Source organism: Urocampus carinirostris, chromosome 7 (genome assembly GCF_059441175.1).
Source record: "Urocampus carinirostris isolate Australia breed hairy pipefish chromosome 7, RoL_Ucar_1.0, whole genome shotgun sequence".
Taxonomy (NCBI): Eukaryota; Metazoa; Chordata; class Actinopteri; order Syngnathiformes; family Syngnathidae; genus Urocampus; species Urocampus carinirostris.
Genome location: NC_142355.1, coordinates 19,893,707 through 19,909,906, shown reverse-complemented (window position 1 = coordinate 19,909,906; position 16,200 = coordinate 19,893,707). Strand labels below are relative to the sequence as shown.

The window sequence follows — 16,200 nt, the reverse complement described above, 5'->3', positions numbered from 1 at the left end:
TAGCCAACCTTTCGCGGCGCTTTTGGCTACATGTAGCAGAAGTATGGTGGACAAGTAACGTTTAGTAGAATTTTTCCGATTTTCAGACTATGGGAATTTACCACGTTCACATGTTTGCACATGCTTCTATTGTTTCCCCCCTTTATTATCATCTTTAAAATATTCAAACAGTGAGGTTTCATACTGTTCTCTTGTGTTCCTCTGATGCAGTTTATGTTTAACCTCAGTTCCACTCTTCACCCTATCCTCTAGTTCGGGAAAGCTTCTCCCCACAACCTCCCTTTGCCATCTGTCACATATTTTGTTTTAGTTCAAGAGTAGGCCCTCTCTCTGTCCTTCATGTGGCCTCCACAAGCCTGTACCCGTGTAATTACGCTGGTCTCCTCCGCCGGGTGTGGCGGCGTGCACAGAAATACAGCTACTCATTTCCCCAGACCACTTTTTCTACAGTCTCATATTGTCCGTCCTGCGCCAGATGTAGCGCTTCTTGGGTGTGCGCTGCAAATGTTTAATGTTAAACAGTTGCCGGTAATGACAAGACATGCAGGACCACCTTCGATTTGGATCTGGTAGACTGTAAAATGGGATTATACAGTATATAATATGAAATCAATCTTAAAGAGACTACAAGTTCAAAGTCAAAGTCATACATTGGGGCACGTTTGTTGCATGGGCATTTAAATGACACAGAGAAGGTTTTTGGGGGAAAGGCGTTGTGGTCAGATGAGACCAAAGTTGTTGGCATCAACTCTACCTGTCATGTTTGCAAGCTCGTAAATGTAAGCATGACCCAAAGAACACTATTGCAATAGTCAGTTTTGGCGACATGTTTTGCGATGGAGGTTTTTCTGCAAAGGAGTGGTTTAAAAAAATCAGGAGTATCATGAAAAGACCTCAACCCAATAGAAAACCAGCGGAGACAATCTCAAACAGGCAAATATATCAAAAAAGTACAGGTTGGCTGAAAATTACTTGTTTATACTGTATATTTTCAGTTCTTGGTTCAGTTCACGTGCAGGCAGACAGACGACAAAATATTAAACAAACTGTTTGTTTTGTGCAAACAGAAGCAAATTTAATAAAATCTTGAATACATTTTCAATCTAAAAAAACAATCATAGCCATTGGAAATGAAATAAGGTGTCGAGCTTTGTCATGATTGCCCGTTGCCCTCACCGGTTCCCGCTTGTTTGGCGCCAGCTGCTGCTCCTTGCCTTATTGGTTCCCCTCATATTTGAACTCAGTGCTCTCATTCACTCCTGGTCAGTCCGTTAACGAACTTCTGCACTTGCAAGGTTAGCGTTTTAAATCTAGCGCCCGTTCTGTTCCCAAATCATCCTCTATCCGGTATCGATTCCGTCTGTCCTGTATCCTGTATCGATCCCTGATCCAAGCTCCGTTGTCCTGTATCCTGTATCTGGTATCGATCCTGTCTGTCCCATCCTGTCCGGTATCCTGCCCGTATTGGATTCCGTCTGTCCCGTCTCCTGTATCTTGTATCGATCCCTGATCAAAGCCCTTGTATCTGGTATCGATCCCATCTGTCAAGTATCCCGTATCAATCCAAGCCCCGTTAACGTGTATCCGGTATCGATCCCGTCTGTCCCTTCTTGTCAGGCATCCTGCTCGTTATCGATCTCGTCTGTCCCCTATCCTGTATCAATCTCTGGTCAAGCCCCTGTATCCGGTATCCTGCTCGTCTGCCCCTGGCTTCCTGTTTTCCCGCGCCTGACTTCTCTGCCCCGCTTCTTCTGCCCAGCGATCGCCAAATCCCTAGCATTTGTGTTCCCGCGCATGACTGCTCCGCTTCCATAAATAAAGCTTGGTGTGAAAACGTTACGTGTTTGGGTCTACCGTCTGTTTGGGTTCTGACAAGCTTTGCTCTCTGTTAACCAGAACCTGTCTTGCAATGTATTTTCTTACTGCCCTTATGTAACTTAGCTATCAATTTAATCAAATTTACCAAAAAGAAATTTCTTTCATCATCATAATGCATTATGAACCGAGGAGAGTGAGTAAAATATTCATATTTTCAAGGAAAGTGTGTTATTTTGCCCATTTAAAATATATTTCTTATGTTATATTTAGAACAATAAAATAAAATCTAATATGATAAACGATTACAAGGATTCTTGAAATTAGCAGAATGTTTTCATCGGGCGGCAGAAGCTAAGGAGGTAGAGCGCTCGTCTTGGGATCAAGAGGTCGCAGGTTCGATTCCCGGCTTCTCCGAGTTATATGTCGAAGTATCCTTGGGCAAGACACTGAATCCCTAATGCCCCCAAAAGGCAGGTAGGCGCCTTGCATGGCTGACTCCTTCTTGATGTGTGAGTGTGTGTGTGAATGGGTAAGTGTGAAGCACATTGTAAAGCGCTTTGAGAGGTCTTCATTGACTTAAAAGTGCTGTATAAATGCAGACCATTTACCATTTACGATCGGGGTAAAATAAAATATAAAAGCGGAACTCAGTTGAGTGAATTGGTAGCAATTTTAAGCCCCGCCTAACTATTTAGCATAAAGGGAGCAGGACACACTAACATTAAACTTTGATGTTAAGTCCTAAAATTATCCCGGCTCTGAACTCTAAACTACACACCGAAAGGCAAAGTTGCCTTTAAAAAGTCAGGGCTCTTTTTTTTATCCTTTAATGTCATGTAAGGATGGATGGATGACGTTGAGCAGTTTTTTTTTTTTTTTTTTCCATCAGATTATTCCAGGCATAAATGAGGTACACAACAAAGCTGTTAGACTCATAGGTGCGCAGTTAAAGTAGATGACAATCACTTTCATACTAGGAGGGCGGGCTATGACAAAAATTAAACTTGAATGGTAATGCAAAAATCCTTACCTACAACAGTGCTTCCCCCAGACTGTGTCTGGCAAGTACTGATCAAACTCAAGGCATCCCCTAACTGCAAAGTAAAAAACACCACTTGAAACAATGCAGAAACTACATAACAACTGAATAACAACTGCACTCAATAACAACTGAATGAACTTATATCAAGAAGCCATCAATAAATAATCAAGAATAATAATGAAGTCAATCAACCACCACTAAATGAGTGAAGGAGTCAGAAATGACTAAAATAATAAAACGGTTATAAATAAAGAAAGATAGATAGATAGTGCCTTAGGAGGTACAACAGTTTATTCATTTGGTTAATTTTTTTGCATTTTTCTGTATTTTTCAAATTGTATTATATTTCTATCTTGTTAATTATTAACAATAATATAATAATAATTATTAATAATATAATAATTAAATTTATTTATATATATATATATATATATATATATATATATATATATATATATATGAGTGAAAACCAGTGGGACTTTTTGTTTTTTGGGGAAAAAAAAATATTTGCAACATTATTTTTGCATTTGATGTATATTTTATTTTTTACAGTGCAATTTTAAAAAGCTTCACCTTACAACATAGTTTTAGATATACATACCTGTCAACCTCCACGGCTCCATGCCCTTACAAACTGTCGTATTTTCCCTTACAAAATACAAAATAATCTTACACCATATATCTTTTCCAAACGTGTTTATTTATGTAGTTTAACATGTTATATTGTACATGTGTTTCGTTATATCATATATATTGTTAATTAACATTTTGTTGTGAGATACTGAGTTGCTCGACATAACTGAGGTTTATTATAAAAAAGTTCAAAAATTAAGTAGCTTGGACGTTCACTGTAGAAGGAAAAATTACACGCAAATATAATTAAGTAGATTTTTTTGCATTAAATTATTGTTGGTAATATACTGATTAAAGGGATAACCACAAACCTGTCTTTTTTCATTTTCCCCTTTTATACTTCATTTTTTCTTAACTTCTTTATACAACACAATAATTCGTAATAAAATACAGTAGTTTCCGTACTATAAGGTGCACCTTCAATGAATGATATATTTTAAAACTTTTTCCATACATAAGGCACACCGCATTATAAGGCGCTATAAGTGCATGCTGGTTTAAGATCAGGTAATTGTGCAATTTTGTAATTGTAATCCTGTGCAGTCCTTCGAGACATTTTTGTGATTAAGGACCATATAAATAAATGTGACTTGACTTGACTTGGCTACAGTAGAGGATGTAGTTACGTTATGCAACCATTAGATGGTGCCGCCCTAAAGGGAATGTCAACAAAACAGTCAGATAGGTCAGTCAAACTTTATTAATAGATAACAAACAAGCTTTCCACAACTCCATTCACTCCCAAAATGAATAAACATCTGTTTTATTATTTTCTCTGAGGTAAAGCATTTTCGTGACCCATCTTTAACATCTTTGAACAACAGCGAGGCATAACATTATACTTTTCCTCCATTTAGTCAACACGCAAAAAAACATCTGATACTGTTATGGTAAATTAAACGTTAGTGCAATCGCAATATAGTGACACTCGTAATGTGCAAAAACAATAACAAGTGCAAAACAATAACAAAAAAGCAATAACATAGTAACTGTAAAACGTAAAGAGCTCATCCTCATGCTTCTTCCACTTCCTCAACATCGATTCATTAATGTTAAACTCTCTTGCTGCTGCTCTATTTCTGTGTTTTACTGCGTGACTGATCGCCTTGAGTTTAAACTCTGCGTTATAAGCGTGTCTCTTAATAGGAGCCATTTCAGGGTCTTTATACAAACGCACAAACAAAAGAGAATCGTTGTTTAATATTTCCCAGTATGCACAGCGCACTTCTTCTACGCAAAAAATTGAGTCAGTGGCTGCTTCTCTTAGTTGCGAGACCTTGCAATTCAATATTGATCCATATATAAGATGCACCGGATTATAAGTCGCATAGTCAGCTTTTTTTTAAAAAAATCAGATTTTATGTGCGCCTTATAGTGCGGAAAATACGGTACATCAAAGCAAGTGAGCCGTTTGAGAGCCGGCTCTCTTTAATGAGTTGAGCCAAAAAAGCTGGTTTTCTAAAATGAGACGGACTTCCTTTCACTTCAAAACTTCCACGGGATGATGCATGATGGGAAATCCCCAGGCGGCAGACGCATGCGCACAGTAGCACAAAACCACTCGCTTCGTTTGCAACTAAAAAAACGATACAGAGATAAAGGCTGCCGCGGCAAACTCGTTTGACTTGATTGATTTGCTGTTTCGTGATAGTCAGTCGGTGTATGTCGGATGGTACCTATAATTGACAAATTTGCGTTTTCCGTACAGATTTTCCTGTACGTCGTACACGTCTTAAAATGCATAATAAACGTACTTTGTACGGCAAAACGTACAGGTTGACAGTTATGGATATATTTCCCTGGTCATCGTCATGTGAGGATTATTGTGTAAAGATTATTAGTTTACAAAAAAAACATTTTTTTAGATGCTGCCACTGACTAATACGCATGGATGGTACGGTTACTCATCTGATCACCGAAAGAAAGCAAAAATACTGAAGAATGGCAGGCTTTTCTTGCAAAGATGAAACCGGGCTATTTCCTGCGGCAGACTAGACTGGTTAAAAACACTGGTGTAGAGGTCATTCAAGTTTGTCCACCCTATTCGTTATAAGAGCGTTTGCCGCCACCTAGTGTCCTTTCAAATCACTCGGCCCCAGAAGGAGGCGGCAACGCAGAATTCTTCATTCCATCGCACCTGAGGATCGAACACCAGCCGGAAAGCAAGCTTTCCCCGCACGGTGCTAGTTACGCCTCGTCGCCCGTTCGCGGCTCCCGTGCTGTTTTCGTCAGTGTTTAAAGCATACAGGAAACCTAAACGGAAGGCTGAAGCTTGTCGTGACTTCCTTTAGCAGCAACAAGTGAAGTCGTTTGGACATTCTTGGCGACGACAACGACACGTTTGTTGCAGAGGAGGACTACGGAAGTTACCTGCCCAAACACGGGAAGTCCGTGCAGGCCACAGAGGAAGGTGGAAACACCGCCGAGGAGCTTTAAAAGCTTCGTTTTCTCCCAAATTTTCTCCCTTCGATTGCTGCCTTGCGAACGATGTCAAAGGGACACAGGAGGCAGGTAAGAAGTCATATTTGACCCCTCTATTGTGTTAATTATGTAGCTGTTTTGATGTTCCACTGTTTGGTTGCTAAATTTGTTTTTGCTATGTCACCCAAACATGCGTTCAGCATCACCCGCATGAAAACATACACGCGGTTTGCATGAGCAGTCAAGTCACGTTTTTTTGTGTAGCCCTTAGTCACATTATGTCTCAAAGGACTGCACAGGTTACAATTACAGCATCCCCTGATCTTAAACCAACATACGGGCAAGGAAAAACTCAAAAACAAAATAAGATAAGGGACCTCTCAAGTGGTAATCATGCTTTACTTATAGGTCCCAAATAAGGACCCATAATGTGTTTACAATTTCATTGATGCCTCTGCAATGTATTGCTAAATTCTTCACAGACGTATTGATATTTTGTTGACTTTATTTACTCACTTTTTGAAAATAATTTACAATGTATCTTTGTTATACGCTGGTGAAAATATACATGTACCTCCGAATCTATGCGTCACTACGGATTGTTGACATTACCTATTAATTCATACTTAAACAAATAAACCTAGTTTTGTTGGCGTTATATATTTTTAAATTGTAGACTTAACATATTTTCCCAAAAAAAAGGATTGTTTCATATGACAGATACTTCAGGTCATTCTACAATTTTTCTTTGTATTTCTACTCGTATTGTATCGTTATTGTTCAGTCACTTGAAAATATTTGGAATATTTATATTTCATTTGCTTTTATTTCTAGTTTACTATAAAACAAATCCAAAACACGGATTTATTATTCAAATAGGCAGAATAACAGCATTGAGTATAATGTGTTTTGTTTATTATTATTATTTCCTTTATTTCAATACCGTATTTAACTAAAAATGTTTTCCGTTTGATAAATAGTAAGAAGAACAGTGCTTAAAATGCAAATAATTTGGCATAGAAAAAAGTATTTATTTTTACTTGGATTGTTGTTTTTCTTAAAAACATAAATCATTTTGGCGTTTTAAAAATGTAGCAAATATTTTAAATAGAAGAGCAATGAATACATTTACATATGTTTAACACAGGGTGGCTCGGCAGTGCAGTGGTTAGCGCGCGTGGGGCACAGTTCTGTGGTCATGAGATCAAACCTCCTGTGTGGAGTTTGTATGTTCTCCCCGTGTTTGTGTGGGTTTCCTCCCAAATTCCCAAAACATGCATGTCAGGTTAATTGACCGGTCCAAATTGTCCCTGGGTGTGAGTGAGCGAGTGAGTTGTCTGTCTCTGTGTGCCCTGCGACTGGCTGGCAACCAGTTCAGGGTGTCCCCCCGCCCACTGCCCGTAGACAGCTGAGATGGGCTCCAGCACCCCAGCGACCCTACTAAGGATAAGCGGTGCAGACAATGGATGGATGGATGCAATGTTCCCTCTAAGCTGCGCACATGCACAATCGCGCACTGGCCGCACATTCTCAGCGCACAAGAAAATCTTTCCGGCGCAATGTTCCCTCTAAGCTCCGTGTGTGCGCAATTGCGCACTACCCAGAGCTTTTCCGCGAACAAGAAAATCTAGCCAGCTCACAAAAATCAGGGCTCGAAATTGCTAATTAAAAAGCGAATTAAGTCAAAGTTACAGTGCATGAAGGTAAAAATACAAGGGTTCCCCTGACGTTATGTCCTAAATGCGGTATTTTGAAGTCGAGTCGAAGTAGAACGAAGTTGAGTAAAGTTAGTAGAGTTTGTCGAGAACCAGCTTCTTCGGCTCGGCTCACTAAAAGGAACCAGCTCTTTCGGGTCTTAAACGGCTCTTCAGGTTGTTTTTCCTTCTTTCATCCCTATATGACCAAATATTATGTAAAATTATGCACAAAACGACTTAAAGGAAGGGGGAATAGAACAAAAAAGAAAAAAAAATAATTAAAAAGTAGTGAAAAGCTGAGAAAAAAAGAAAAGGAAGAGAAAAAAGGAGGAAAAATTCAGAAAAAAGCCTGAAAAAAAGAAACAAAGGAAAAAAAGTAAATCGGAGAACAAAAAGAAAAAAGTAACAGCTAGGAAAAAATAAACACAATGAATTTTTTTTTTTAAATGAATTTAACAAAAATAGAAAAAAAACTGGGAAAAAGAACAAGTTTGTGTTGCATTCAAATAATTTCCAATTATACCAAGTCAATCTTGCTGTTAACATTGTACTTCCACTAAAAATGTGATTAAATAGGGTTGTTTATCATACTACTAATAACTTAGTTGCCACACTTGGGATTGCTGTTGCTCACTGTTGTTTGAAGCGTTGCTCACCGACTTTTTATGAACGCTCAGAGCCGTGGAAAATTAGAGGGAATATTGGATGAATGGATGTTTTACATTCCCCCTATAGTGTGCTTTTGGGTACCCCCATGGGTACACATGCTCATGTTTGAGAATCACTGTACTGTATAAGGATTACTTTGTCATTCGGATTATTAATGTTGCTTTCTGATTAATATTGTGTTTGTGGACCATGATGAAAACAAAATCTAGTCAGGTTTTTTCAGCTCTGGAGGTGGCCATTTTTCAATTTGCTGTCCAATGAAGATGGCATCAAAGATGCTGAGGGCTCACCTTGCTTCCCTAGGTTGAGGCCACACGTGATTGGTTATTACCTGAGCATCTGCGATGTTCTCTTAAAGATAAATAAATTATATTTTATATTCCACAAGACACATTGAATAGGATGTTGGTTTTTAACCCTTGAGGCCAGAATACAAGATATGAAGAGAATTTTTTTATCTGACTTCCAAGTCGACCGTCTGAGATTTCCATGTCACGGTTTTATGAGTTAACATTGTTACCTATTTGTTCCTTAAGCCTTTTTATGATACACGTACCGTATCAGTGGATTTGGAGTTATCTCTGAAGGCCAAAGCTATGTAATTATCTCTTTTGGAAAATAATTAAACAACTTTGTGTCCAAAACGCACTTGAGGGATTAAAAAAAATATTTGACGCCATTTGAAAGTAAGTATGTGTAAGGATATATATTTTTTTATCAATACTAAAATCCTTCAAAAATAGAGGTATTATATATTATCTCATTTGCACTCTGTAGATATGTCAAAATTACTTGATTACAATCCACTAATTGATGAACAAATTCATTGATAACATTTAAAAAAACTGAGGAGTCATTTAGTGTATTTATTTAATTGTAAATTTGACAGAAATCAGTTTCATTTGTTTTTTTTATAATCAATTTTAAGCGTCTTTGCTTGAACCAGCATTAAGCTCAGCAGTTTTCACTTCCTTGCAGGAAGAATCAAAATGTACCGTTGTGCAAGCTCATCATTTCAGCTGACAAGTCAATGATGCGACAATCGTGCTCCTCACTTTGCTTAAAGCATGACTTCTCTCTCCAGAAACCAACCTCATATCTAATGTGTTCCGCCCCGAACAGCTTTGCTAAAAGTAAGATAAAATCTGAAATATGCAGTGGAAATAAAGCATAAGGGCTATTTGAACTCAGTTGGACATTTTTAACTAAAGATCGACCAATATGGGGTTTTTCAGGGCCGAAAAATCCCTGATTATCTGTCTTTAAAGGAGGGCAATAACCAATATTTGGAGCTCATATTCATTTGCAGTAGAAGCTTGAAAATTGGCGCATAGTTTATAATAATGAAAAAAAAAAGTTTGTTTTAAATTCAAACTTTGAACAGCTCTTTAAGACACTTTACAGTAAATAGATTTGAATATCAACCAAACGAACATGACTGATCTTTCACTTAAACCAAAAACAAACAGTTCCGGCAATAAATTAGGCTTAGCAACTCTTATAAAAATACATTAACATTTAAATAGCTTGATGATTTTTTTTATTTTTTTACATTAAATGAATACAAATGTAAATACAACCATTATGACTTAAATTAACTTAAAACAAAAAGTACATTGAGGTTTCAAAAGAGATCACGAATTGAAAAGTTTGAGTACCCTTGTTCTAGAGCCATATTGATAAGGAACAGTTATGGTAACAGCTAATCACTCAGCCTTCCACTTCACCAGGGTTTTTATGCTCTCTCAATTACAAACACACACACTTAATCGACAAACTTTTATATTATTATGAGATTTAATATATCAGTCTCCCTAAAACAAGTTACCTACACTTTCTACGCGATCTCTTAAATCTCAGTATTATTCGTGGTCTTGATTCACAGGCATGTCGGGACTCTGGACACCTTAACAACACCTCAAATGATGCCATATGATACAACGGGGTTAAATCAGTGTATGCTGTCGGGCCTCTCTGCTGATGAAGGATTGATTGGCACAGAAACTTTTTTTGTTGTGGCGAGGGCTTAATGTTCGGTGTCAGGTTGGGAAGAGTGAAGTGGAATGAATGTTTGGTGAATATGAGTGTGTGTTTGACTCTAGCCACCTCCCATTAAGAGGACATGGCTTTGGTGTATAACTCATTTAAATAATCAGGAATTATTTCATAGAGATTCAGAATGATGTTTATAATCAGCACAGACAACTGTTTGTTGCGTTATTCTTTGTTGCATTACTTTCAGACGGACAAAACCTCACATGGGGCAAGAAAGGTCGCATGGTCCATGGTAAAAGTAGGAACGTTCTCCTTTTTTTTTTTACACTAGTATTGCAAAGTTCATGGCGGCTTGGCGAGGGACCGACCCACCGGCCATCTAGGCCTCATAATTGGCGTGCGGAAGGCTTCCTCACACCGGGCGGCATGCTCTGGATCCTGGCCTTCTTTGTCCCCATGGTGTCTGGGGGCAAAGGCCAAACAGTCTGGTCACTTCTTGTGAATGAATCCTGTCTGTACTCTTGTGTGCACTTTTTAGGAAAAAGGAAGGGTCTTGTGAATGAATTGTGGGTCTTTCAAGGTGTTGGCAGAGTCAGTGGTTGGAAAAAGTTAGGGAAAATGGATTTTTGGCAAAGTAGCCCCCTTACTTTATATTTTAAACCTTCTCTACTTGCAGTTTGCCTCCAGTGCACTGCACTAGAGGCAAACCAATTAGAATGACACCTCCAATATGTAGTATCCGATTGCTGTAAGGTCTGCGTAGGCTTACAAAATGTTGTCTGTCATGTCGCTGTCGTTTTGGAGCGCAACTACGGCTCGCTGCATATAGCATGAAGTGAATAACACAGCAGGACATTGAGAATGCTCATGTTGCCACATGCGCCTCTGTCAAATTCGATTAACCTCGTCCACGCACGGCGGTGAGTCACAATGGCCTCAGAAGGGTGATAAACGGCAGCATTTTACACAAAAACACACACACTTTCGCCAACGGGAGAGATCAATTCTGTTGTCGTCCAGATAATAATCTACCTGTAGATTTTCTCAGCAACCAGGATATAATTCCTCTAACTCGTATTTCAAACAAGGTTTGTGTGTTTGAAAAGGAATTATTCAGGGTTTTAAATCATATTTTGCTCTTTGTTGTGTTCAATAGCACAGCATTGAGCTACTGGAGTTAATGGGAGTCGTGAGAGAAAATGGCAACGAGCAGATGCCACTTCCTCCTTTGGTAAGTAAATGAAATGGAAAAATCCCCATTAACTTATCTTCACTTTTTGGTTTTTGTTTGGCTTAATTACAGGGACCTTTGATTTGTCCAGACATCGAAATCTGTTCCAAGAGCTTTTAGCTTTTCAAAGATAATGTTTTATTTGGCTATGTGAGACACAAAATTAGCAGTTCTGTGCCACTGACGGTTGCAACCTCACTGCATTTCAAATGTTTCTCCTGATTGACAATGTCAATAGAAACTTGTTTGCAATTTTTGGATAGTGCCAGTGATTTTGTTGCCACTAAGTGCAAATTGAAATATTTTTGGAACCCTTGTTGGATGAAAAAATATACACACAGGAAGTCTTGTTCCTTTTGTATACATCAGTGTTTTTGTAACCTTTTTTGAGCCAGGGCACATTTTTTACATTGGAAATTTTTTGCGGCACACCACTAACCAAAAAATGTTATCAAATGACACTGAAGAGTATGTTTGATTACAGCATGATTTATATTACCCCCAGTTTTTACAGCACAGACAATTGACATTGACATAATATTTGCAGAAAATCATTCATACATGTTTTATAAAATTTTAAAAAGTGACATTGGATAATTTCTCATGGCACACCTGACAATTTTTCATGGCACACTAGTGTGTCGCGGCACAGTGGTTGAAAATCACTGGTATACATCATAAAAAACACAATTTTTTACATTTTCCCTAAAAAGAAATGTTTGCCAACCAACTTAAGGGCTTTTTATTAGAATATCCTGGTTATGCAAACGAAAAGTGTTTTTCCTTTTTAACGCAAAATATAAAATCAAGAAGAAATATAACCGAACTTACTTTAATTGGGGGACTTTCTAATATAATTTACAATTTTTTGGATTGCCGTAAATAAACCCCTTTGGGTGTTGTTTCGTACATGACTCAATTTACATTGTAAACATTTCATAAAGGCGAAAAAAAAACATAAATTATAAAAACTGAGACGTTTTTTCTTTTTGTTTCCAAATGACAGCGACAATATACAATATTAGGGATGACTTGATATAAGTTAGCCTCATTGATCCCAATATCTACAATGTGGCTCTGAGAATCGGAGGACTTTTTCAAATAGATCCTGATCCAGTCATTTTAACCTGGATTAACTTCTATACCATTTTTTTGCCTCTCTCAGGCTGTCCTCAACGTATACTATTTAAATAAATGGCCTTATAATGGAATTAATTCCCTCTCTTAAATGACATTGATTACATTTATATCCCATTGTTTTTGTTAGTACAACCCACTGTCGTACGACTACGTCCTGGTGGCTAAAACGAGAGAGCACCTGGATCGAGAGTCCCTCAAGAAGCGAAATGAATTCATCGAGGCGCTGAAAAATAAAAATTTCAGAATTACGGTGAGCATTTCTATTCAACAGATTCGTCTTCTCTTGGACCTGAGTGCCATTATTCATCTTTTGTTTGAACAGAAACTTATAAACGATGACCTGGTCTTCTATGGCGTGCAAGCTCCTATAGAGATCTTTGAGAAGTACAGATACCTGCTCAAGGTTTCTGATGCTTGCAACTGGAGCTCGGACCAGAACAACGTCCCTCTCAGTACCAGGTAAAACTGTCTGAGTGTTAACAAGTGTAAAATCTGATAACGTGATAAGGAGCCTATAATGTAAAAATAGAACAAATGAACAGATGTGTTTTTCAAAAGAGACAGAAAAATAATGGAGTATGTAATCTTAAAGTAGATGTACATACTGATTTGAATGCTTTGCTAAATGATGGGCTCAGTTTTTCTGATCAAAAACGATACTTTTAAGATTTAATTATGCTACTGGCTGGTTATTACGTTCTAGGCCCAATGCATTCAAGTAAAAGCCAAATGTATTTTATATTATGGGCCGTTATTTGATTTTTTAGTAGTTGAAAGGTGCAGGGCAAGATACACTTGCTTTGGTGAAATAAAAATGGATTTGCTGGCCCAAAAAAACACGGTGATTTTGTTTGTTGCAGGCTAAAAAAAAGACATTTACCTTTATGCTGGTTGACCTCCAACAAATATTTTCTAGAATTTACTGTATTATTCCCTTGCTACTTTGTACTTAGTGGCCTCAGTGCATTGTAGGTCAAAACTATTCCGCCACACATTATCCATCCAGCAGAGAGTAATTTTGTCAGGCCTGGTGCGGCTTTTTTTTTTTCATTTTCTCCACTAAACAGTGAACTGTACTTGTGCGGGTGCGATCCATTATCCCCAGTAGAGTATTGCTGAGAGCGAGTGCCGAGAGAGCAAATTTCGGTCATATGTGGCAGTTCCATTTTACTGATCCTTTTGCCTAAAATGAACGGCACCTGAGAGGTTGTGATCCATTATCCCTGGGTTACTTTGCGGATTTTCACATATTGTGAAGAATTTTGGTCCCGTTAACTGAGAGGGATTACAGTATAGGTAGTTGATGTCAATAGATAGTGACAGTTATAATATAAATTTCATTTTTTAAAGAGAAAAGCTTTGCCTTTAGGCTAATGCTGTGACACTTATTATTAGTGAGCTCTAGTGTCGTGCAATTTCAATTTTGCACTCAGTTGTTGAAATGATGGCTATGTTTTTTTCCTTTTAAGGATAAGAGTCGTCCACTTCATCTTGAATCACACTCCAATCAGTTCAGGAGGTGAGATACGTTTATTGGACTGCCAGTCCTTCTTTGAAAATGAAAAAGCTAATCTTGAGTGCTCTTAATCTTTACTAGAGGATCTGAGAGAGCTGAAGAAGATGAAGGTTTTCGAGGCAGGGTTTTGCCTGCATGAGGTAAATAGCCAATCGCAGTTGATTGTGCTTCTGATTAAACTGTCGGGAGATGTGGCCCAAAAGCTGTGGTTTAATACCTTGCAAAGACAAACTGGAGTTTAAAAATATATTTGAAAGGGCTTGGACTTGGTTGTTTCAATTGGTGGGCTTCATGTGGCCTGCTCTGTGGTCCTACATAGAATTGCATTCTAAGACGGCATTTGGGCGAGCAAGAGTTTAGAAATTCCTACAGTATTTAACACAAAAAACCAACACCCCTTATATAAAAAGGTTTATCTGATGTCTTGATCCAACAAAAAAAGGCTGACTTCATTGGGTTGTATTTTTGTGATTTTTATCCACAATTTGATTAGGTTTTTTTTCATTATCAGCTGTAACTTTGTGCCTAATTTGGCATGGCAATATTTCCTTATTTGAAATTTGGCCCGACAAAATATTCACTATCACAGAGCCCTAATTGATTTTATATGTAAATTGCATCCCACTCTTAACCCCCCCTCTTATTTCTATAATAACCTGTTTTATGTTGCTGCCGCTAGAGTACAGTTGTCCTAAAACAGTGCTTCTCAATTGTTTTCTGTCGTGCACCCCCGCACGACAGAGACCATATCTAAAGCTGCAGGCAGGATACACTGCTCTCCACTGTCCCCTAGTATAGTGAAGGTGCATTTGCAATTTGCTTAAAAAAAACAAAAAAAGCATTTTCCCATTTTTTTTTTAGTTTTTTTATTTAATATTGTCAAAAGTACAAAAAAAAAGGGGAAATGGTCAATCGCCATGTTCGACTCCAGGTCGACCCAAATCGCTCACTAGTTTTATCGTTTACTTTTACTAGCAAAAATATTTTTTGTTAAAAAGGAAAAACAAGGCGGGATCAATTTAACACAACATGAAGCGAGAGCCTGTGACACAACTGTTAAATCTGAACTCATCACGGGCCACTGAAAGTGTTTTGCATTCCTGTAAAAATGCGTGAAACCAAACCCGGCAAAGGTTGCTCCAAACAATAGGCCGACGCTAATCATGTTGGCCGCCAGCGGCTGTACGTGAGTCACGGAATGACGTTTCATGCCCGTGAGTCACCAGATCACTCAAACGTGAGGTTTGATTTTTCTCAAGCATGTGCGGATGTCAGCAGCATTTTCTTCACCCAGGATTTGTTTCCAGAGGAAGTGAAAACAGAATTACATGAGCAAGTTATATCGCTGATTTATGCTTTTATTTCTGAATGGGGTATTTTCGTTTATTGTTATCAATAACAGGGAAGACTGAACTCAAATGTATTTTGAAAATTACATCGTTTTTCTGATAATAGTGTTTAATTTTTTGGTAGTTTCGGGTACAGACGCTCTCTCAATTCGACTTACATAAAACGGTAGATTCAAACATTCTTTGGGGATGTCGAAAAATATCTGGACATTTCTGTAAGTTGCATTTTGTATTGTGTGCACCTTTTTCCGACTACATGACCGCACTGTAGTGCTTCTTTCCGCCACTACCGGCGTGTGGTGGTGCTGTGAGAGGTTAGCCAGCATCCACCACAAAGAGGAAATCAGGCTTCTATTTCCTAGTTTGTGTGTAAACAAGCAGTACTACCTGTACTATCTCCAACGTGCCAAGAACTTTGACATTTTTGTTGTTTAATATCTTGTGCATCCATTCAATATGGTTGGTGTTAAGTGTAAAGAAGAGGCAAGCCATTTCTTTTGAAATGAAAGTGGGATAAGAAAGCTTGATGCGGTTGAGAAAATGGTCTGAACGCTTTTTTCGGCCACTTTTTACCACTGAGGAGGACCTCTTGAAGTGCATCTTCCAAAAGTAAGTTCAACTCAACTTTATCTTTATAGAGCATATTATTATTTTTTTTTTATTTTTTTTTAGTACAAAACAAATCAGGT

At 38.0% G+C, this 16,200-nt stretch overlaps 1 protein-coding gene across 1 annotated transcript in view; it reads left to right on the top strand.

Annotated features, from left to right (window-relative positions):
• The first annotated feature begins 5,589 nt into the window (after positions 1–5,589).
• The window catches only part of LOC148362590 (anoctamin-9), a 29,371-nt gene continuing 18,760 nt past the window's right edge, over positions 5,590–16,200 (top strand). The window contains exons 1-6 of the mRNA XM_088340048.1: positions 5,590–6,004; positions 11,432–11,506; positions 12,774–12,896; positions 12,969–13,105; positions 14,116–14,165; positions 14,244–14,302. Of these exons, the coding sequence (XP_088196174.1) occupies positions 5,981–6,004; positions 11,432–11,506; positions 12,774–12,896; positions 12,969–13,105; positions 14,116–14,165; positions 14,244–14,302 (468 nt within the window). The 5' untranslated portion in view covers positions 5,590–5,980. The remainder of the gene's footprint in view (positions 6,005–11,431; positions 11,507–12,773; positions 12,897–12,968; positions 13,106–14,115; positions 14,166–14,243; positions 14,303–16,200) is intronic.